This window comes from Accipiter gentilis, chromosome 29, assembly GCF_929443795.1.
Source record: "Accipiter gentilis chromosome 29, bAccGen1.1, whole genome shotgun sequence".
NCBI lineage: Eukaryota > Metazoa > Chordata > Aves > Accipitriformes > Accipitridae > Astur > Astur gentilis.
In genome coordinates, this window is record NC_064908.1 from 7,357,292 (window position 1) to 7,379,383 (window position 22,092).

A 22,092-nucleotide genomic window follows, 5' to 3' on the forward strand; every position below is an offset into this window, starting at 1 on the left:
GCCCCGGCCCCTCCGGGCTCGCGTGCGGCGGCTCCGCGCAGATCCGCCCACCGCCGGGAGGCCCCGCCCACGGCCCCGCCCACAGACCTGCCCCCGCCCCGTCCCGCCCGCCGCGGTTGGGGGCTTGCCGGCGGCTCGTGCGGGCGCAGCCCCCCCCCAAGGGGTCTCCTCACGACCTCACGCCCGCCACCTCACCCCGGGCACCCTCGTCCCTCACCCCACAGCCATCACCTCACACCCGTCAGGCACCCCTCATCGGGGCGACCTCACGCCCGCCACCTCACCCCAGGCACCCTCATCCCTCACCCCACAGCCATCACCTCACACCCGTCAGGCACCCCTCATCGGGGCAACCTCAGGCCCGCCTCCTCACACTGTGCTGCCCCCAGATCCAGAGGGCTCCTAGGAACCTGGCTTTGAATTTGCGGCCAAAACAGCAAGAAAAAGCTGATGGGATTCAACTGAGGAGCCCAGGTTGGGAGCAGAGGGTGGCAGTGGCAGCCAGTTTGCCCTTGCTGTGGGTTTCCCATCCCTGTCAGTGGGGTCTCAAGTGGGGAAGGGACCCTGGGGCACCCCTTGCTCGCCGCAGAGGAGCAAGGGACAGGGACCTTGCGGGCTCACCCCAAACCCACCCCAGCCGGGGGTCCCCCACCTCCACTCTGGTGGCACCTGGGTCCCAGTGCCACAGCTCAGCCACCCGAGCCACAGTGAGAAGTGACAGGCTGCTCCAGCCAGAGCCGCTCTCAGTGGGACTGATGTCCCCGTGGCCCCACAATGGCCCAGAGCCACAACAGACTGGCTTTAATGAGCAGGCACTGCCCATCAGTTAAATTAAGAGAGGTTTGTCAGCATTCGTGCTTGGCAACACCAGCAGAGGCTGTTCCAGCTGAAGGTAGCGGTGGGCACGGGCCAGCACCATTGCGCTGGAGGGGAGGGAAGGTTTGGCCGGGGGATCCACACGCGCCACTGTCAGGAGAGATGGTGCCTGGAGCGGGGAGGGGGACCCCGGGGTCCCAGCCCACCTGGGAGCTGCATCACCTGAAGCCACTGCACATGTCAGGTCCCTAGGCACCCTCTGGACACTGGTGCAATGCGGCTGTGGCACCTCACCCACATCCCGAAAAATGGGATTGCCTCTAAACTGGAGATAAGGGTTTGATGGGTGGACCACTCAATGGTTAAGGAACATGACTGGATGGCCACGTCCAACGAGTTACAGTCAATGTCTCAATGTCCAAATGGAAGCCAGTAATGAGTGGTGTCCCTTAAGGGTCCATACAGGGACCAATACTATTTAATATCTTCATCAATGACATAGTGCCAGCAAGTGCACCCTTAGCAAGTTTATGGATGACACCAAGCTGAGTGGTGCAGCCAATACGCTTGCAGGAAGGGATGCTACCCAGAGGGACCTGGACAGGCTGGAGAGTGGGCCCATGAAGTTCAACAAGGCAGAGTGCAAGGTCCTGCACCCGGGTTAGGGCAATCCCCACTATCAGAACAGATTGAGGGATAGATGGATGGATGGGTGGAGGGAGGGAGGGAGGGAGAACAGCCCTGCAGAGAAAGCCTTGGGGATACTGGTGGGTGACTAATTGGACATGAGCCAGCAATGTGCACTCGCAGCCCCAAAAGCCAACTCTATCAAAAGAAGCGTGGCCAGCAGGTCGAGGGAGGTGATTCTGTCCCTCTACTCTGCTCTCCTGAGCCCCCAACCTGGAGCACTGCATCCAGCTCTGGGGCCCCCAGCACAAGACAGACATGGACTTGTTGGAGCAGGTCCAGAGGAGATCATGGAACTCAGCAGAGGGCTGGAACACCTCTGCTATGGAGAGAGGCTGAGAGAGTTGGCATTGTTCAGCCTGGAAAAGTGAAGACTCTGGGGAGACCTTGCTGCAGCCTTTCCATATATAAAGGGGCTTATAAGAAAGATGAAGAGAGACCTTTTACCAAGGCCTGTAGTGACGGGACAAGGGGGGAGGTTTAAACTGACAGAATGTGGGTTTGGGTTTAGATTAGACAGAGGGAAGAAATATTGTACAATGAGGGTGGTGAAGCACTGGAATAGGTTGCCCAGAGAGGTTGTGGATGGCCCAGCCCTGGATGGGGCTTTGAGGAACCTGATCTAGTGGAGGATGTCCCTGCCCATGGCGGGGGGGTTGGACTAGGTGGTCTTTGAAGGTCCCTTCCAACCAAAAACCGTTCTGTGGGTCTATGAAAAAGGGCTGCATTTCCCTGGGGAGGGAGGTGCTGTTGGCACAAAGGTTGTGGGTCACCTTGGGAGGAGCTGCTGGGCGCTGCTATATCTACACTGGGTGCTGCTGTACCTAGGCTGGGTGCTGTAGCCCAGGGATGCTGCTGCATATGCCAGGCGCTGTGCCTGAGGGATGCTGTGCCTGATGGTTGAAGTTGCACACCTGTCGCTGTTGTACACACAGTGCAGTACCCGGCCAGTGCTGCTGTACATCCTGGGTGCTGTACATACATGGTGGCTGTACCCAACATCTCCAGGTGCTACTGGGGTCCCTGTGCCCTGCATGAGGGCAGGGTGCCCTGTAGCTCCCTTTCTCAGCCCTCCCAGCCCTCCACCAGCCACCCCGCACCACAGAGACACCCATGAGCTCCCACCAGCTACTGAAGGTGGGGGAAGGGACCCTGCATGGGGGCCACATCCCAGCTACAGCGCTGAGCCCATGGGTGCTGTTTCCCAAACCGACGGGACCCTCCCCTGCCTGTCACCCTTGAAACATGCAGCTGAGTTTTCCCAAACGCAGGCGTCCGGCTTAAATTGAAGCATCAGCATCATCCTTCTGCATCCCCTCGTGCCAGGGTACCGATTCCTCCTGCTCACTGCCTCTGCCCCATGGCTGTCAGGCTGGAAATCCCTGTGGGGCCACCATGCGTAGGGCCCAGCATGGAACTCTGCTGCTGTTGCTGCGCTGCTGCCTGCTCTCCTGCCTGCACAGGGCCACAAAGCGAGCACAGGTTGGGGAGCATGCACATGACACATCTCAGAGGATGAGGGGCCGTGACTCCCCAAAACTGGTCCCGCTCTCCAGGTTCAGGGTTGCAGCCACCGGGGTAATGAACTTATTTGAACTCACCCTCTGGATGGGAGCACGGAGCCGGTGGGAAGTGCCCTCTCCTGGCCTTGCATTCGCCACTGCAGCCTGTTACAACTCATCACCATCCTGCGATTATTTGATAGCTCCTGGAGCATCTGTCCCCACTCCAGCATCGCTCTCCGGAGTCGAAAATAGCTTTCGAGCCACCCCGGGGAGGACCGGGATCTCCCTTCCCCTCAGCTGGTATCTGCAGCCTCGTCCTTACCCCCGCTGCAGGGCAGAGCACCCCGCCGCTGCTTGATGGACACTGTCCCACACCCTGTCCCCCTGTGCTGCAGATGTGAGGCAGCACCTGTCACCACCCTGTCCCTTTCAAAGGGGAGATGGGGACCAGCCCTGGTGAGGTGAAAGGGGCCCAGGGGGATTCCCACCCACCCCAAGCCCCCCATTTGTGTCCCCCCCCGCACACCCCAGGTACACCCTTCCTGCCCCATGAGAGGGACTCCCTGATGTCAGTATCTTGTGCAGCTGCCAGGATTTCAAACCAGGAGCATTTCTGCACACTCCAGACTTAACAGGAGCGCAATCCTGGAAGAGGGGTGCCCAACTGCTAAAACCACTCTCAGCGTCTTGCAAAACAGCCCAGATTTCAAACACAGAACATTTCTACAAAGCCCCCCTTCCTGCATTTCGGCCACAGAGGATAGGGGTGGATGTGCAGCGGTACAGGCACAACTGTCCTACCCCTCTCTGGCGCAGGGACAGGCCCACAGTCTCCCGGACACAGGACCAGCAGCCAGGTGGTACAGGAGATAACTTTATTGAATCCAATGGTGTTAGACAGACGACCGAGAAGAGACATGCCGGTTGGTGCGGGCAGCGTGGGCAGCAGGAGCTGACTTGGTGCAGGGCTGGATTTGTTTCTGTCTTTCATAATATCCTCAAGCCTTTTCCTGGCTTCCTTTTATACGTCTTTTAAAATTTCTTTTAAGTAAAAACAACTAATTGTGGAAAGAGTCCAGATGGTGTTTGTTCCCTATGATTGTTCCCGCAGCTATGTACAATGTGGGGTTGGGTCTCAACATCAGGTATAAAATGGAGCAAGTTTACAAACTTGGAGGATGCAAGGAAAAAGCAAAGACAGACAGGCGAGAGCAGTAGAAATCTGGACCAAAATCTTAAAGAGAAATTTAAAAAGTGCTATAAAACCCCTCGGCAGGAATACCATGCAGTTAAGAAACACAAAACCCAGTCAATTACACAGATCATCTAAAACAGGAATTTGTCCATTTCGTCCTTTATTTAATTAAAAAAAGGTTGTTTGTTTTTAATAGAAAAAAGCTAAAATTGTAAGGTTTCAGGCCGCCGGGCGGCAGCAGCTCGAGGGGGCAGGAGGGTGAGGCGCTGGTGTCTCCCAGCTCCAGCCCCTCAGGAGGGCTCCTGGCATTCCCAGGGGCCACGGGCACCTTTGGGGGCAACCTGCACCTTTGGAGGTGGCAGGAACCCTTGGGGGCAGCAGGCACCATTGGAGGTGACAGGCACCCTTGGGGGGTGATGGGCACCTTTGGGGGGTGATGGCCACGATTGGGGGCAGCAGGCACCTTTGGGGGGGTAGCACAGGGACAAGTTAGTGCAAACCTTGGACCCGTCCCTCTGGGGACAGAGGGGGTCAGCCCACAGACACTGGCAGCACTGGGGGACACCCAGTCCCCAGGCCCCCCAGACAGCTGCCACGCTTGGGGACATGGGGTGCTTGGCGCAAGCCAGGAGGAACCCATCAGGGCCCATCCCCTCCAGCTAGGTAAGCCCAGCAAAAGCCCCCCACCATGCACCAGCCCAGGGCACACCTGCTAGCATAGCCCTCGCCCTTCCTATTCCCCATGAGGATTCCTCCTGATTTACACGGCAGTGTGCCACTTGCCTCCAGCATGCCCCGGCTGAGGTTACAGGGCAATGGGCAACCCTGCACCGGGGAAGGATGGGGCAAACTTGCAGGAACCAGGCTGGGGGATGCCCAGCAACGGAGCCCCAAGCAAGCCAGTGACAGGGACAGTTTGGTCAACGTTTTAGTGGCTCCCTGGGGGTGTCAGAAAAGAAAATCAGGCCCAGTCAAGGCTGCCTGCAGGCCATGCGATGTGAGGGGTGCGTGAGCCCTCTCCACCCACAGGACTCCTCAGGGTACCCAAGCACAGCATTGCCCAGGCATGGAGCAGCCCCAAAGGTGCATGCATCATGCCCTTTCCTGCCCTGGGCAACAGGACCCTAAGGAGGACAAGAGGGGCTGGAGGGGAGAGCTGGGTCCCCACTGCTGGCCTCGAGCAGCTGCTGAGCCGGTGTCTCATACAATCAGAAAAGAAGTCAGCACAGCACAGTTATCACAGAGTACAAAAAAAAAAAAAAAAAAAAAGAAAAAAAAAAGGAAAGAGGCACAGGGCCAAGCCCCACCAACTCACGCAGGGCATTCGACTACAGATCTATTTACAGCAAGTCCTTAGCCGACGGTGGCAACACAAAAGAAGGCAAAGAGAAAGCCCTAGCGTCCAAGCCAGCGTGGGGAGGGACATCCCTGTGCAAAGAGGCCAGGCTGGCCGGCCCCGGGTGGCAGTGGGGAGACGGCGGGGAGGCTGTCGGACAGACAGAGAAGTGAGCACCACAGGGCGCACGCGCCACAGCCAGGATGCGCCGGGCAGCAAGGCAAGATGCACCGGCCGAGAGAGCACCAAGGGCAGAGGTGGCGGGTGCCTCTGAGCGGCACTGGCGGCAAGGCCAGGCGGTGGAGGAGATGCCCGTTTTGGAGGGTTGTGAGGCGTCCCTGAAGGCCACACCAGCCGTGGCACAGGATGGGGCTGAGGCTGCCTAGCCCCCAGACTGGCAGGGCTCAGCAGACATGGCCCTGGGGTCACCTCTCCCCAAAAGGCTCTCCGGGGCCCCAGCTGAGTGCGGGAACTGAGCTGGATGGCAGCAGAGAAGAGCAGGCAGGCCAGAGAGCCCAGGTGGGCTCAGGGAGGGAGGTGCTGGCCCAGCAGAGCACACTGCAGCCATGCTTGGGGACAGGCAGCCGAGAGGTGCTCAAGGCAGCAGCCCCAGCTTGGCCATGCTCAGGCCAGTGCCAGCACCCCTGTACCATCCCAGCCAAGCTGGTTTTGGGGACAGGCATAGGACACTGCAGCTGGAGCAGGCTGACAGCGCTAACCCAAGACCCATGTGCCCCCTTCCTGCACGGCCGAAGATTAAGGCACCGTGGCAGCACCGGGGCTGATCCCCTCCGTGCCAGGAGCCTTGCCTGTGGCATTGCACGGTAGGGCTAAGAGGACACAGGGCAGCCCTAGCTGTCCCCAGAGCACCGACATGGGGCACAGCAAGACCCTCCCAGGCCATAGGGCGCAGGAAGGTACAGGGCCTTGGGGAGCCAGCAGCATGGAGACTACCCCCAGGCGTGGCTCACCAACCTGCACCCCCAGGCCTGGCAGCAATTACACCATGGTGACATTGAGCAGGTCATGCCTCCCAGCACTGAGGGGACAGAGCAGGCATCCAGCTGCCCAGGGATAGGGCAGCAGCACCCTCCCCATGCCCAGGCCTCAGCATCCTCAGAGGGGGGTGCCCCATAGCATGCTGACCTGGTCGGAGACCCCAGCCCCAAGGCCAGACCCTGCCTTGGTGCTTCTGGGGATGGGGGAGCCACCAGGTGAGGGGCTGCTCTGAGAGCATCCTGCTGCCACCGGCTGCCAAGTCCCCTCTCAGCCAAGCTGTGAGGCCCCAGAAGGTGGGTTCAGGGACTGGAGATCGTCCAGTGAGCACCAGTTTCATGACAGAGGTGGTTTGAGTGGTGGAACCAACAGCTGCAAAAGAAACCAAAGGGAAAGGGTGCTGCTTACAGGGAAGCAGGCAGTGGGCACCGGGCCACGGGCTCCAGGCCAGGAGAGTGAAGAACCAGAACAAAAAAGGGACCAAAGTGAAGTCTGGACTCAGCCAAAGGAAAAGGGGGGGGGGGGGGGGGGGGGGGGAGGGGGAACAAAATAAAATAACCAAAGCAGGGTTTATTGGGCTGTCCTGGTCACAGCGGCTGCCATGCAGGTGAAACAGGGAACGTACAAAGACAGGGGCGAGAGCCGCACTCCTCCTCGGCCAGCGCTTCCCACAGCAGTGGCTCCCTCGTCGCCTGCCCTTGGATATACCTGGCTGGGTGGAGAGGGAGCTGGAGACCCTCACGCCCACACTCTCATCCTGCAGCCACACGCTCCTCCTGCGGCCCCCAGCTTTGGCCCAGGTGGCTCCCACGGGGTCCCTGCCCCACGCAGAGGCCTTCCTGTGGCTCCCGGGAGCCGGGCCTCAGCCACATCAGTCGCCCTGGCCCCAAAGCCCGAGAGTTTGCAATAGAGACAGAAAAAAAAAAAAAAACCCAAGAAGAGAAACCAGGATTCTCCTACCCCCAGGGTCAGGAGGGGAGATGGCACCTCACGCTCTCCCACAGATGGGCCGAGCTTCCCCATGCTCCACTGGGATGTGCCGGAGCCCCAGTTCCTCTCCGCTCACTCGCCAGCCCTGCACTCCGGGACGCCAAAGGAAAAGGAGAGCAGCCTGGCGGGAGCGGTGCCTGGCGGCAGCTCCCCTCCGCCTGGGCCGGCATGTCCGGGCCTCACAGAGTCGACTGCAGGTCGGGATCCACCATGGTCTCGCGGTCCGGAGACTCAATGTAGTTGGCGGCTTCCTGGAGCTTCAGCAGCATGGCCATCTGTGGGGAAAGGAGCGTGGCACCAAGCCCAAGGGGGATGAGAGGTCCATGGATGCCCTGGGGAGGCCAAGGCCACTTGGCCCTCCATGCCCTCCCATACAAATCAGCCACCCCAAGCAGCTCCTTAGAGAGTAACGCAAAGCCCAGAGATGCTGCAAAATCCCTCCCTGTCATCAGGATCTGGCCTTGGGCACAGCTGGGATGCTCAAGGCTAAGCATGCCAAAGCAGTGTGGAGGGACAGGCTCTGGCACATCAGCTGGCATCATCCGTGGCAGCCTGCTGTCTGCTAGCAGCCTCTCCAGGTGACACACCAGGACATGTACATGAAAGCCCCAGTCTGCATGTGCCTGCATGTGTGGACGTGATGCCTCGTGGAGCGCCACGCCGTGCCCATTCACTGGCACATCACAATGTGCCTGGGTGTTGCAGCCTGCCAGCGCCACCATCCCGCATCCACCACTCCTCCCAGGAGTGCAAAATGTTTCTGCATCCCCAAATCAGGCTTTTTACACTGAAAAATAACTAGGAGAGTGAAGCTCCACCTTGCTCTCCCCTCTCCACCAGCCCAACCTGGCCAACCTCCCGGTGCGCAGCACAGCAGGGCCATACCAGAGGGTCTGAGTCCAGGGAGCTGGGTGTCGTGTCTTTGACGGTGCGCTCCTCGGGAGGGGAAACGGTGCTGTGGGGCCCAATAGTGGGTGGGGGCAGGTGGTACAGCTTGGACTGGTCCTGCTGCGCTGATGGCCAGGGCAGGGTGTCCCGCACCCACTCCACAGGGTCCTCCCAGGCTGCCTTCTGCCCATGGACCTGCAGGCAGGGAGCAATCAGCAGCCCCCTCTTTACCATATGCCAGAGCTGGCAACGTCACACCCTGAGCCGCCCCAGGACAGTGCTATGTCCTGCTGCAGCCACAGGGCAGGCCAGGGACTGACAGAGATGCCACCTGTGCCCAAAATCCCAGCACCTCCCCTCTCCCCATCCTGTTAGACTGCTGCATCAGCATGTCCCCAAGCACCACTGGCTTGCATCCCCATGTGCCAGGCAGCTCTGGGTACCTTGAGCCCATCTTTTGCCCCCTCTTGCAGGTAAGGGATGATGGAGTTGTTCCACAGGTCAATGAACCAAGTCCGGAAATCCTCAATTCCAATGGGGCAGGACAGGAAGAAGCAGGGACCTGTGGGTGGAAGGCAGAGAGTGAAAATGCGAGCTGGGTCCCCCTACTTCAGTCACTGGCTCTGTGGCAGCAGAGCACCAAGACAGGCAACCCTGGCTGCACAGCGTGCCCTGGGCCCAACCACCTCCTGGGAGCATCGCCCAGGCAGCATCAACCTGACACACATAGGCAAAAAGCAAGCTATCAAGCAAAGAATGGGGCTGCTATGTTTAGTCTACCCCCCAAAATCATGGTGAGGCAAAGGTAGACCTGCCTGGGAAAACATGGCTCTTCTGTGCCCAACAAAGGATGCCCGTAAGACGAGCAGCCTTGGCTGACACCATGGTGACAGCTCCCATAGGGCATGGGAATAAATGCCACCCAGGCAAAAGCAACATTTGTGCGCATTGCCCACCGGCTTTTGGTTGTGTGGGACTGGGAGACACGGGGCAGCACGTCAGCTCCCCAGGCTCCTTTGGGAGGGTTTTGCCCCTGTCCCTGGGCACTCCCAGCAGCCCAAGGTAGAGGAGGGAGGTGCGCAGTAAGGCCGTACCGATGAGGAAGTCAGAGGTGCTGTGTTTCTCCAGGAAGGTGTGCAAGTGGTACCAAAGCTTGGGCACCCAATCCAGTACACGCAGCAGCTCCTCCTTATTGGCATTGATGTCTGTGTCTGACTCCAGCAGCTTCCGCCGCAGGTAGCGGACCAGAAAGCCGTTGGCTGGCTCTACATTGTTCGAGAAAGTCAGCATCCTGGGGGAAAGACTCAGGTGTTCAGGGCTGGGTCTCCACACAAGCTGCCCTATTCCCCAGTACCCTCAGGGGACCTCCTAGCACCCCCACACTGCATGTGCCCAAGGTTGGGGCATCAGGTCCTTCTGGGATGGCAAGGACAGGGCTGGGGCTCGGTCCTTGGTACTCATCAGGGTCCCCAATCACAGGATGTGTCCCCATCCTGTGGACTGCCCATGGGCAGGAGTGATGGCCTATGCTCCCCTCCCCAGCCCCACAGGGATGTTCCCTAGGGATGTTACGGTTCCCACCTGAAGCTGAGATGGAGGCCATGGTTTGGGGTCATCTTCACAGGCTGGTTGGTGGTCCCAATGATGTAGGGGCTGAGTGAGTGACAGACAGAGACAGGATCCATGAAAAGAAAGCACCCTGCATCACCCCCACCCACAGCAGAGCAGATCTGAGCAGAGTAGACATGCACAGCCATGCAGCCTCATGTTCACGAGCCCAGGGATCTTGCCAAAAGCAGTGGGGAGCATGTGTGTGCCTGGGAGACTGCGCCGGAGGAGGGGGCAGTTGGGCTCTCACCATTTGTGGTACTTGCAGGTGAGCGCGCCATTGACAAGCTCGCTGATGGAGCCCGCCTCGCTGAGGTCGTCCAGGAGGATCACCAGTGGCACGTCTGCCGTGCCTGTCTCCCGGTCGATCTGGTTGGCCAGGTTGGAGAGGTACAGTTGCAGGTCCTGCAATGAATGGGCCAGGTGTCACATGTGGGGCCATGGCATGGCTGCCAACAGGGACTGCAGCACCAGTACCAACAGGGACACTTCAGGCTGCTGTGTGGTCTCACCTTGCAGGACTGCTGGTGCATGTTGAAGGTGCTGACAATGCCCTCGGTGACATCCCGACCTGAGCGCTCCACGAGGTACTCAGCCAGGCGGTTGGTCAGGTAGGTCTTGCCTGTGCCACTGGGTCCCGAGAGGATGAGCCGCCGGTGCTTCAGCAGGAGGCTGATATAATGCTGCATCATGGGCTTGGGGATGAGCGTCTCAAACACTAGGCTGTCCACACACTTCTCCTTCAAGCCTGCAGGCAAGGGGAGGGGTGAGGGTCCTGCTCACAGCCTGCGACACCATGAGACAGAGGGAAGATGGGACAGTGATGGAGCTTCTCCACTACACTGACCTTTGAGAGTCACAGCAATGCTGGTCAGGCCCCGGCGGCACAGTGGCAGCTCTGGCGGTTCTGTGTCCAGGACCCGCTTGATGTGGCTGATACTGTAGCCATAGACAGACTCAGTACTGAGCCCCAGCGTGGAAGCAGGATCCATCTTGGTGATGTAATCCTACATGGATAAGGACAGGACTGTCAGTGCCCCCGACAGCTGGCAGGGAGCAAGCAGTGCTCAGCAGCCCCAGGAGACCCTGGTAAGGACCTGGGCCAGGGAGCATCAGGCATGGTGGAGTAGTGTAAAAGGATGGCTCTCAAAAGAGGGGTCCTCACACTCCTACCTTGAAGACTTGGCAGACAGCCTCATCCAGCATCTTCCAGTCCACCTTCCCGCTCACCTTGGTCCAGCCCAGGAAAAACTCCTGCTGCTTGAGGTCCTAGAAGCCAAGGCAGAGGTATGCAGAGTTACGGCACTGCATCCAGCCCCAGAGAGGCATTCTCTGCCCCTTGTCCAGGGCCATGGCACTGGGACAGGTCAGGGTCACCATACAGCCCACACTTACCCCCTTGATGATGTGCTGGGGTGGCATGCGCACCACAATCCTCAGTGTCAGCTCGTCTTTCTGGGTGCCAGCGCTGACAGCGTCCATGGGGGACACATCTAGAGACGGAGCAGTGAGGCTGTGCCAGCAGGGAGAGCCAAGCCACCGGGCCTGACCGTGCCCAGCTTGAGCCAAATCTTGCTGCGGCTGATCATGGCACTGGCGGCACGACAGATCCCCATACACAGCTATATCCAGGTGAGCATCAGCACATTCCCACCACATACACGTTGTCTGTCCCAGCCCTTCCCCATCTGCCAGCAGCTCCGTCAACCCTACCTGCATCCCCCAGGCTGGGGCTGAAAGCGTGGCCAAGGGTGAGACCCAGGGAGCGCCGCGGTGAAGAAGAGGCAGACGTGCTCGTGACATGGCTGGGAACGGAACCTGGCACTGCCGATGGTCCCGGAGCCACTTTGAGCCGGTCGTTCTCAGCCTTCAGGAGATCCACCTCCAGCTGGGGGAGAACCAGTTAAGGCACAGGGTGAGGAGCTGATGCTGGCAGCATCCCAGGGCTGCAGCACAGCTGTGGGGGCACAGGGACTGTGGCCACCCAGATCCTCAGAGCCAGCCAGACTTCTGGCAGTAGTCCTCACCTGCATGTTGTGCATGGTCTCCCGCAGCTGCTCCAGCTGGTGGGCTGAGTTGAGGGCCTCCAGACGGATGTCCGTCAGCTTCATCTCCTTCTCCCACAGCTCTGACCGCAGCTCTGACACCTCCTTCTTCTCCGGCTCACCCTCACCGTGGGCCTGGAAGAGCCTGGGCCAAGGGAGAGACAGTCTTGCACGCATCCAGGGCAGAAGTCTGCAGCCCTCATGACCAGACCTCCCCACCCCGTGCCACCTGCCCTGGCCCCACGTACTCAGCTGTGTCAATGCCCACAGAGGAGGATGTGGAGGATTTGATGGAAGGCGAGGCAGTCTCTGTGGAACCGTGCTGCAGCTTGGGAGAGGAGGGGGCCGATGAGTCCGGTGTGGCGATCTCCTCTATGTCCGAGTAGGATGAGGCCGATTTGGGTCCCTTCTTGATGCTGAAGGCCTTGTTGAAGGAGCTGCGTAGCTACAGGATACAGGAACGCTCATTAGGGACAGACCAACAGTGCAGCCTTGCAAGCAGAGACCTGGCCCAGTCCTGCCCCAGAGCCCCTGTCTGCCCAGGACCCACAGACAATATGAGCTGGGAGCAGTAACACCATATCCATCACTGAGGCAGCAGTGTACCCTACCACTGCCCCAGGGAAGGCACCGGCCTGACCCTGCTCTGCTGGCACAGCTGACAGATCAGGGCATGCAGCCCTTTGTGCAACATTCCAGCCCCAGCCTGGATGGCACCAAACAGCCCCACACAGTGGGACTCATTGTCCTGGCCAGGCTTTACCCAGCCCTGCCCCCTGCCAGCACCCACATCAGGGCGTTCAGGCACTGCACCAGCACCCTGGTCCATCAGGAAGGGCTGACCCCATCCTCACATTCAGCCCACCACAGTCATCCCAGCAAGTGGCATTTAGGAGGACATCCCTTCCTCCAGCCACTGAAGAGCTGGTATCCTGGTGTAAGGGGACAATTTCAGCCCCACACCCCCCTCTGCCCTGTGGGGTCACCCTGGAAATGCAGAGGGCCAGCCAGCCCTCCGTGAGATGTCACCCGGGGTCCCAGCTGGGCATGCAGCATGCACACAGCACACACAGAGTAGTGGGCGGGTGAGCAGCGTGCCAAGGCCAGGGAGGAGGAATGGACACTGCGCAGGGGCCAAACTGGGACTGGGTCCCATTTATGAACCACCAGCCTGCGAGACAACAGCAGGACAAGTACCCCGGGCTCACACTGTGTCCCCTGGAGGGCCAGGGCCTGGTCCGAGGGGAGGTGGGAGGAAGACAGGATGGAGAACAGACAGGATCCAGCGCAACTCCCACAGGCACCAGGCAGGCTGGTCTGGTGTATCCCCAAAATCAAGTATTGCCTTTCAGCATAAAAAAACAGGTGGGTGTCAGGCTCTGCTGATGGCAGGACAGCAAAGGTGCACTGGGACCCACATGGGTCCTGACAGGGACAGAGCCATTTGGGGTCACATCAGGCCAGCCGTGGCAATGCAGACATGGGCAGCACCACACCCCAGTGCCACAGGCAGGGCTACAGTGAGGTCCCCATCCCAGAAGATCTGGCTACAAGCACTCAGGAGAATGCCCATCTTCCCCGGGCAAGAAGAGGACTGTCACCATCCATGGCACAGGTCCCCATCCGAGCCCTTCCTGCTGCCTCAGGGTCGTCTGGGGCAGTTCAGCCCCTCCATGTGGGTGCTTGCTTTGGCCTTAACATTAAAGGAAGCAGCCAAGGTGCACACAGCCTGGCTGGGGGCCCTGGGATGGCCCGTGCTGGGGGTTAGTGCCAGTGGGATGGATGGAATGGGTAGTGTTATGAGCACCGTCCCGCAAAATGGAGCGAGGGCCCTGGCTGGGCACAGCATGGGGTGGAGGGAACAGCATAGGACTTACCTCATACACCTGGAAAAAAAGGATTGAGGTCAGCATAGGGGGAGAGAAACAAAACAAAGCAAGACTTAATTGCGTGTCCAGCAGAGCTGCTTGGTGCAGGGAAGGGGCTGCCTGGCTGAGGTGTCTGGCCCCCCCGCACTGCCAGAGCCTCTGTGGGCGGAAGGAAGATGTGGGGAAAAAACAAGGAAGCAGGCGTGCAGGACCAGGGCCGGAATGCTCCCAGAGGGGCTGGAGAAGTCCTGGCCAACATGTCAAGACACAAATCCATAGCTGCTACACGCTCCTTACCAGTGCTGTCCCCAGGGGACAGAGTGGACCAACACCACAATGCCAAGGTAGACCAAGAGCAGCTGGCTCACGGGGCTGACCCTGGCCAGACCCTGCCAGTGGCTCCCCAAGCCCCACTCCTCCTCCCAGCGCCCCATTCAACCCACCCAGCTCTTCTTCTTCTTCTTCTTGGCATCAGCGTCCTTGCTGCTGCCGATGCTGGAGTGGCTGGTGATGCTGTTGAGGCTGGAGATACTGTCAGAAGAGTTCTGCCGTTTGATGCGTAGCTCTGGGGCCAGCAAAAGAAGTGGAAAAGATCAGAAAAGGAGATATGAGCAAACTGTGTCTGCCCCAATGCCAGAGCAACCCGCACTCTCCTCCCTGCACCTCTTCCCTTCTCCCACCCAAACACCTTCTGAGCTCTCGGAGCTACCTCGTAAGATGACACGGGGCTCAGACACCACACGGGCACTGCCATTCTGGACAGTGACCTCAAACCCCAGGGAGATGCCCAGAGCATACATTGTTCTGCTCATCCCATGCCACCTTCCTGCCAGTGCCTTGCACTCACACTGGGGTTTCGGGGCTAGAAACAGCACTCATGGGAACAAAGCCAAGATCAGCAGCCAAAACTGGGCTGTTGGCAAAGGGCCCAGTGAGGAGGTGTCCCAGGGAGGATGACCATCCCGTTTCCCCCCACACACCAGCACTGAGACCTCCTGCAGTGACAGCTCTGGCTGCTTGACCCTGGCTTCTGATGCTCAGGAGTCCCAGGTGGGGAAGAGCTGCTGCGTGAGGGAAGCTGCCTCCCATGTGAACGCTTTACGTGAGCGAGGTGTGCCCTAGGGCTCTATGCCAGCCCCGGGCAGGAGCAACCCAGCTGTTTTGGGCAAGTAGCTCAGGAAAAGCTGCATCCCTGTGGTCAGGGGCTGCAGCACCATATCTCACCTTTGGGAGTGACATCAGTGCCGTTCAGGGCACCCTGGATCACAGCTTGGGCCTCCGAGTTCTTCTTCTTCAGGAAGTCGATGGTCTCTCGCAGGTCCAGCAGCTCTGTGTCCTAGGGGAGCAGAGCCAGGAGGTATAGAGTGCATCCTGATAGCGCAGCGCCCACCCTGAGAGCACCCGTGGGGTGGGCAGTGCCGCAGCAGGTTCACCCAAGTCCAGCATCCCTCAGCCCCACGAACACCCTCCTGAACCATCAGTGCCCGCCAACGCCCACTCGGCACTGACAGCACCCACCTTCTCCTCAGCGGTCTCGGCCAAATGCCGCAGACGGGACGTCATGCTCACCAGGCTCTGCTCAAAAGCTGCTACCAAGTTGGCCTGAGAGAAGTGGAGAAACAGATGAGCACCCACGCCTGGGCAGGCACCCATGTCTGGGTGAGCACCTGCTGCCAGGAGTGGGATTCAAGAGACTGGAGAGGGGAAAATCAAGGCTCTTGTGGGCGCAGGCCAGCACCAGCCCCAGGCACTGCAGAGACAGAGCAGCGTGTCCTGCAGCGGGCAGTGGCTCCCATGGGGACTCACATTAGCAGATAGCTGGGATGTCAGCGTGGCCACCTTCTCCTGCGAGGACTCCAGCTCACGGCGCAGCTTGCGGATTTGCTGTGAGAAGAGAGCGGAGGGAGTGAGAGGGGTCAGGTGCTCACCCTTGCTATGGTGGCAGGTGTGGGTGACGAGCAGAGAGTGCAGGCTCACCTCAGACTGCATCTTCTCCTCAGCCTGGCAGTGCGAGAGCAGAGAGAGACAGACAGAGGCAGGCAGTCAGGAGGGCAGAGAGGCACAGACAGGCTCAGCGCGAGGCAGAGGCATGCACAGAGCCCCCCTCGTTCCCACCCGGGCCCCCCCAGCCATGCACAAAGCAGCGCAGCACGGAGGCAGCTCTTACGGAGGAGTAGGTGGAGGATGCGCTCGAGGCCAGGGACAGCACCGATCCATGAACTGCAACAGAATAAAACCCAGCATGTCAGGGTGCCCCTGGCCAGTAGCACCCCCAAGGGCTGCAGGTGCAGGGCATAGCAGGGTGCAGGGGACGGAGCTCCCAGTGGAGGGGGACTCTACGGTGGGGCAGGGGAGGCAGAAGGTGGGACAGCAGCTGCTCAGCACTGCCCGTTTCTCAGTGCATGGCTGGTGACCTTCCCGGGCATGTGGCATGCAGCAGGGCGTGGCGAGCACCCTTCATCTCTCCTCTCTGGCTGAGCCTGGGGGCTCTGCCACCCTCCCTGGCTGCCTGGATCCCTGCCTCCCCAGCGTCACAACACCCTGGGGCCAATCCAGGGACACCAGGCACCCACACGGGTCAGGGCAGGCTATGGCTCAGGGCAGATGCCAGCACAGAGGGGTACACCATGCCCATCAGGGCTGCTGTATGCTGCTGTGATGCTGAGGACGGGATACACCAACCCATCTGACAGCGCTGCAGCAGTGCCAGGAGGAAGGGACAAGTGTGCAGAGAGCCCCGCCGCCCCCCCCACTGGGAGCCTCCTCCACCTGGGCAGGAGCACAGCACACTCTCACCATCATCCACAGGGTCCCGGAAGGAGCCCGAGCGGATCATGCCCTTGGGCTTGTCGGCCAGGGAGAGGGTGCTGCCCATCTGGGATGTGCTGTACAGCTCGAAGGTGGAGTCGTGGGTGGGGATGCTGTTGGAGCGGGTGATCCGTGGAGTTGCAGTGGCAGTGGGGCTCACTGCAAGGAGAAAGCAGGGAAGAGGCAGGGTCAGAGTCACACCTGGGACCTAGGATTGGGATGGGGAAGCAGGGCTGGGAGCGATTCACAAGAGCTGGGATGCAGAGAGAAAGCATGGCTTGTGGTCCCAAAGCAGGGAGGGGCAGGGGAAAGCTAAAACGCAGATTTACACTGGGAAGACCAGGACACCAGCACTAAGGTAACCACAGGGCTGAGACAAATCCACCACCCTCGGGCAAATTGGGGACCACCGTGCCAGAGCCCGCCACCTGCGGATGCAGGAGGGGAACACCTCATCACCTGCTGCCCTCCACTGGCAGCCCCAACCTGTCTGCCTGGACCCCCCAAACCCTCCAGGAACATGTAGGTCCTGGCAAGAGCAGGGCAGGGATCACCCCTTGCCCTGCCAGGTACCCCCAGAGGAGCAGGAACCTGCAGGCAGAGTCCCAAGGGTGGATGAGATGGCCTGAAGCGGAGGTGATGGACACCCCTGGCCCCTGAGCACAACCCAGCACCTTGGTAGGCCAAAAGCACCACGTGCTGGGCATTAGGGCTGCTGGGGCTGTCGAGGAGAAAAGCACCACCCAGGACAGCATCAGCAAGTAATACGGGGAGCAGGAAGGACAGGGCTTGCTGCAAGCAGAAGGGGCTGGCAGTGGAGGACACTGACCAATGCTGGTAAGCGGTCCCTTCCCGACCAGTGCCATGGGGATTGCAGGGGGTGAGGGCAGGTCCTGTTGGTCATCCGACTCGGGGAGCCCACTGCTGATGGCATGCGAATGGCGCCGCTCCTTGGCCTCCTCCTGGGAGTGGAGCTGGTACCTGGGGAGCAGAGCAGAGACAGGCATGGTGAGGTGGACCAGCACTATCCTGGCTCCCGCTTGCTGCACTGCAGCCCAGCCTCCCTGGCACGGAGGGCACCACCAGCCCCCCATGGAAAGCTTCACATTCCCATCTGCCCACCCTCCCCCCCCAGTGCCATCCAAAAGTCATTTGGGCTCTTTTACCTCAACCCTTTCTTGGGCAGCGTGTTCCTGTCACGGTTGGCACTGGAAGGGAAGGAAAGATCAGTGACATTCCTGCACAGATGAGGGAAGGTGCCATGGGGGTTGAGCTGTGGGAACAGGGAGCTTTTCCGCAGAAATGTAGCAGGAAGAGCCTCTGAAGCAGGCAAAGGTCATGGCAGAATGGCAGGGATGGATCTGAGCCCACAGAGGTGCCCCAGCAGCCCCATGCCCTCTCTCCAGCCATACCTGTCTAGATGTGCGAGCCGAGGGCTCCCACTCCAGCCCAGATCCCCTGCCTCTTCGTCCTCCTCCTCCTCCTCCTCCGTGCTGGCGGGGGGTGCAGCAGCAGGGGTGGGGGTGGTGGTGCTGCCCCCTGAAAAGGCACTGGGCAGGCTCATGGGCATCTGCAGGGATTCCATGCTGCGGTGCAGGCCTGAGAGCTTGGGGTACATCCTGCCCTCCTTGGGGACACTGAAGCCACCCATGAGCTCCAGGCCCTGGGAGAAGCTGGCTGAGTTGATGTTGAGGATGGGGGCAGGACTGGGACTGAAGCAGGGCGCAAGGTGCCCACCGGCTGGGTGTAAGTCCTGGAGCTTGGCAGTGTGTGGGGGATGGAGCTCACTGGAGGAGGGCAAGTCCAGGCTGTTAGAGTTGACCTTGTCCAAGTTTGCCAGCGAGGGAGGCTTCACATAGGTCTTGGCAGCCGCTCTGGAGAGGGGAAAACAGGTAAGGAAGCAGGTGAGACTTGGGTACTTGGCATAGCCGGGCACTGAGCACAGCCTTGCCAGGCACCTGCTGCCCTCGGAGGTGGAAGGATCATACCTGAGAGGCGTGGGGGGCAGCTCGGCCACCTTGGCTGCTGGTGGGAGATTGGCCTGGGCTTTCGGGGTGCTCTCAGGTGAGCTAACGCTCTTCAGCGTGCCACACTCAGAGTCAAGCGCCACTGCCTTAGCTTTGGCCTTCTCCTTCTCACGGTCCGTCTGGTTCACAGGGGCCGGCGTGCCGCGGCCAGCGCTGATCTTGGATGGCTCTTTGAGCCGCGACACCGAGATGCTGGCCTGCTTGGTGCTCAGCAGACTGGGATCAATGCTGCTGCTGACTGGCCGGTTCGCGCCGCGGCCACCAGTCACACTCATGGAGCTGGACTTGGCCGGCCGGGGCAGGCTGCGGTATTGGATATTGGAACGAGCCCCTGGGGCCAGGAAGCCAGGCTCAGCTGCATTGGAGACATCCAAGCTTGTTTTCCTCCCGCTGACCGGCTTGACAGGGATGCCAGAGCTCTTCTGGATCTTGCCGAGCGTGGCCGAGCCCCCAGCCTGCATGACAGTGGCTGTGCCAGTGGCAGGAGCTGGTTTCTTATAGCCGAAGGAGCTGGAGGCCGAGGGTCGCGTGAGACCTGATGGTGGCTTCTTGGCATCAGCAACACGGTCACGGCCAGCATCGGAGGAGGAGCGCTGCAGGCCTGTGCTCTTCACAGATAGCTTGCTCTTGTCGGTGGCTTTGGTCTCAGGCTTGCCTGGTAGGCAGGGAAGGATGGGTTAGTGTCCCAGGAGGCTTTGGGGACATTTGGGTGTGAACTAGCCCAGACAGGACAGTGGCATCACAGAAGCAGGGATGCGATGGAGAAGAAGGGACATGCCACCATCTCAGCAGTTGGGGCAGAGCCACAGCCAGGCCCCTGCTGCACCCAGCTAGCTTCCAGCCTGGTGCGTGGCCACGAGACCATGGGGCAGGCACAGCCCTAGGCAAGCAGGGCCTAGCATGGGGCCAGACCCACAACCTGCCTGCAGGGATGCAGAGCCCTGCCACCCCTTCCAGCCCACGTCCAGCTGCCAGGTCCGAGTGCAGCCACAGTGCATCCTGTGGCCCACATGCTCAGGGGAGGCCCATGAAGGTGCCACCCAATCCTCTCCCCATCAGAGGAGCTGAACCCTGCCTGAATTGGGTCTCACCTGCCACTTTGAGGGTGCTCTGAGCCGTGTGGGTAATGGGGGAGGTCACAGCCACTGGAGGAGTCTTGCCCTTCTTGAGGGAGCCTGGGGTACCCAGGCTGACAGGCTTCTTCAGCTCACCACCCTTGGGCCCCTCCTCGCCACCCTCTGAGGGCTCCCGCCGCCACTTGGAGGAACCATGCTCCATCTTGAGGCTGCTGCTGTCGTAGTCCAGCTTCTTGGGTGCCTTGTCCTCACCGTCACAGTACCAGCTCAGCCCACTCTCTGCCAGCGAGCGCTTCTCGGAGTCCGTGCGCAGCTGTGGGCAGAAAGGAGTCAGGGGTGCTCCTGGCACCCACTTCAAACCCAGCCCTAAGGAGCACAAGCCAGCTGGGAGAGAGATGAAGCAGACACCCTGTGCCATGCCTCAGTTTCCCCATGCCAGCACCCTCCATCCCTTCCTTCCCATACAGGCAGTGGCACCAAGCTGGGACCAGTGCCAAGAAGGGTTTGGGTGCCACAGGCACCTACCGCTATGGTCGAGTTCCTGCGTGAGGCAGTGGGGGTGGAGGGCAAGGAGTTGAGCGAGGAGCTGGCGTTGAACTCCTCCGAGCTGAGGTTGTCAGAGGCATCGCTGAGGCCGCTGCTGATGGAGCTGCTCTCATCCCAGCTGGAAGGGCAGAGACAGAGTCAGACCCCACTGCCCAGCCCCAGCTCTGCCCGGCAGATCCTGCCGCCTGTGGGATTTCCCTGCTCCAGGCTGCCAGGGCACAAACCTCAGTTCCCGGTAGCACCTGCTGCAGGGTCACAGCAGGGAGCTGGCACTCAGTGGCCACGGCTGGCTCCAGCCCAGCCTGGCACAGGCTTGGTGCCCCGCCAGCACACAAGCCCCAGTGACCCTGTGTGTCCCTGTTAAGGTCCCCATGGGGTTTTTGGGGGGAGGGAGGGTACTTGCACAGCACAGGAAGGCCAGCACCCATGCAGGCAGAGCTGGCAGCACCGCAGTCAGCACCAAGACCCCTGTGATCTGCCCCACCAAGAGGGTCAGGAGGATTGCTGGAAAGGGCAGGGATCGGCTGGAGTAAACAAACTAGCCGCCCCACAGCATCCATCCTTCCTTGGGTGGCTCCCACCCACCACCTCGCTGCACCCTGCTCCCCCCTCTCCAGCACGCTGCATCCACAGCAGGCACAGGCAGCAGCTATGGGCACCGCTGCTATGCCAGGGCGGCTGCTCCGTGCCGGGGGCTCAGCGGACCATGCACAAGCCCATCTGCAGGGCTGTCAGTCAGTGCCATGCCGGGGCAGCAGCTGCCTGCACACCCCATGGTCTTCGCTGGCTCTGCAGCACAGGTCTGTGCCCATGGCGATCCCGCACAGATGGGCACAGAGCATTTTCCAGCAGGATGAGCATGGCCCCTTTCAGGTCAGCAGGTGAGTAGGTCAGCAAGGCCCCGCAGGCTCTGAGAGGGCTGCGGGAGGCTGGGGGTGACAAGCAGTGGCATAGCAGAGGGGAGCAGAGCTCGGGGCTGAGGCCAGCCCCGGTCCCTGCTAGAGATGCCCATTTCCCAACACCGGGGCCACAGAGGCGCAGGAGGAGCCCAACAACTGGTGAAGCCACTTAGCATCACACCAGTGACACCGTGACCCTGGCTGAGCTGGGAACAAGACAGCATGGCCTGGCAGAGGAGAGGATGCCTGCTGGGTGCCTCCACGAACTGGGGTGCCAGGGCATAAGCAACAGCCACCACCATCCCCTCCACAAAGCCCACACCCCAGGACAGAGCAACACAGGCAGCTCCCCTCCAACTGGCCCTGAGTACCCTTCTCTTCCTAGACATCGGGAATTGCCCAGAGCCAGTACGGACACAGTCCCCTTCATCCCCATGGTAGCTTTTGGGACAGAGTCCCACAGGCACTGCTGCCCAGGAAGGGATTTAATTATGACCATGTGCCTGGGATGTACTGCTGGGCTGCCCAGCCCCAAGCAACTCCCACAACCAGCCTCTGTGCTGGGGGTGACTTCTCATGGGGACAGAAATCCCCAACCCAAAGCACGAAGCAAAGCTCCTCGCCCAGGCTGGCATCACCCTCACAGCAGGCAGTGCTGGGAGCGAGGCAGGGCTTTGGTGAGCTATGTCCTGTGAGCACATCGCTGTGACCAAATGCGGTACTGGGTCTCTTCAGCTTGGCTTTCATGGCCTGGCAGGGCAAACCCCAAATGCTCTCTCAGCCTTGCATGGGAAGCTCCTGC

General features: G+C 60.4%; 1 protein-coding gene across 10 annotated transcripts in view; it reads right to left on the reverse strand.

Moving 5' to 3' along the window:
- Nucleotides 1-3,869: 3,869 nt before the first annotated feature.
- The window catches only part of NAV1 (neuron navigator 1), a 78,471-nt gene continuing 60,248 nt past the window's right edge, over nucleotides 3,870-22,092 (reverse strand). For 5 of the 10 annotated variants that reach the window (XM_049831804.1, XM_049831795.1, XM_049831798.1 and 2 more), the window contains 26 exons: nucleotides 20,371-20,509; nucleotides 19,861-20,158; nucleotides 18,731-19,424; nucleotides 18,155-18,616; nucleotides 17,909-17,950; nucleotides 17,572-17,723; nucleotides 16,731-16,901; nucleotides 16,102-16,154; nucleotides 15,912-15,935; nucleotides 15,741-15,818; nucleotides 15,453-15,536; nucleotides 15,159-15,270; nucleotides 14,378-14,499; nucleotides 12,315-12,511; nucleotides 12,049-12,211; nucleotides 11,735-11,909; nucleotides 11,417-11,514; nucleotides 11,195-11,290; nucleotides 10,869-11,028; nucleotides 10,534-10,769; nucleotides 10,272-10,426; nucleotides 9,995-10,066; nucleotides 9,508-9,704; nucleotides 8,857-8,975; nucleotides 8,411-8,608; nucleotides 3,870-7,800 (listed from right to left, as the gene is read on the reverse strand). In XM_049831804.1, the coding sequence (XP_049687761.1) occupies nucleotides 7,705-7,800; nucleotides 8,411-8,608; nucleotides 8,857-8,975; nucleotides 9,508-9,704; nucleotides 9,995-10,066; nucleotides 10,272-10,426; nucleotides 10,534-10,769; nucleotides 10,869-11,028; nucleotides 11,195-11,290; nucleotides 11,417-11,514; nucleotides 11,735-11,909; nucleotides 12,049-12,211; nucleotides 12,315-12,511; nucleotides 14,378-14,499; nucleotides 15,159-15,270; nucleotides 15,453-15,536; nucleotides 15,741-15,818; nucleotides 15,912-15,935; nucleotides 16,102-16,154; nucleotides 16,731-16,901; nucleotides 17,572-17,723; nucleotides 17,909-17,950; nucleotides 18,155-18,616; nucleotides 18,731-19,424; nucleotides 19,861-20,158; nucleotides 20,371-20,509 (4,393 nt within the window). In that variant the 3' untranslated portion in view covers nucleotides 3,870-7,704. The remainder of the gene's footprint in view (nucleotides 7,801-8,410; nucleotides 8,609-8,856; nucleotides 8,976-9,507; nucleotides 9,705-9,994; nucleotides 10,067-10,271; nucleotides 10,427-10,533; nucleotides 10,770-10,868; nucleotides 11,029-11,194; nucleotides 11,291-11,416; nucleotides 11,515-11,734; nucleotides 11,910-12,048; nucleotides 12,212-12,314; nucleotides 12,512-14,377; nucleotides 14,500-15,158; nucleotides 15,271-15,452; nucleotides 15,537-15,740; nucleotides 15,819-15,911; nucleotides 15,936-16,101; nucleotides 16,155-16,730; nucleotides 16,902-17,571; nucleotides 17,724-17,908; nucleotides 17,951-18,154; nucleotides 18,617-18,730; nucleotides 19,425-19,860; nucleotides 20,159-20,370; nucleotides 20,510-22,092) is intronic. The other 5 variants (XM_049831801.1, XM_049831799.1, XM_049831802.1 and 2 more) reach the window with 5 other exon arrangements.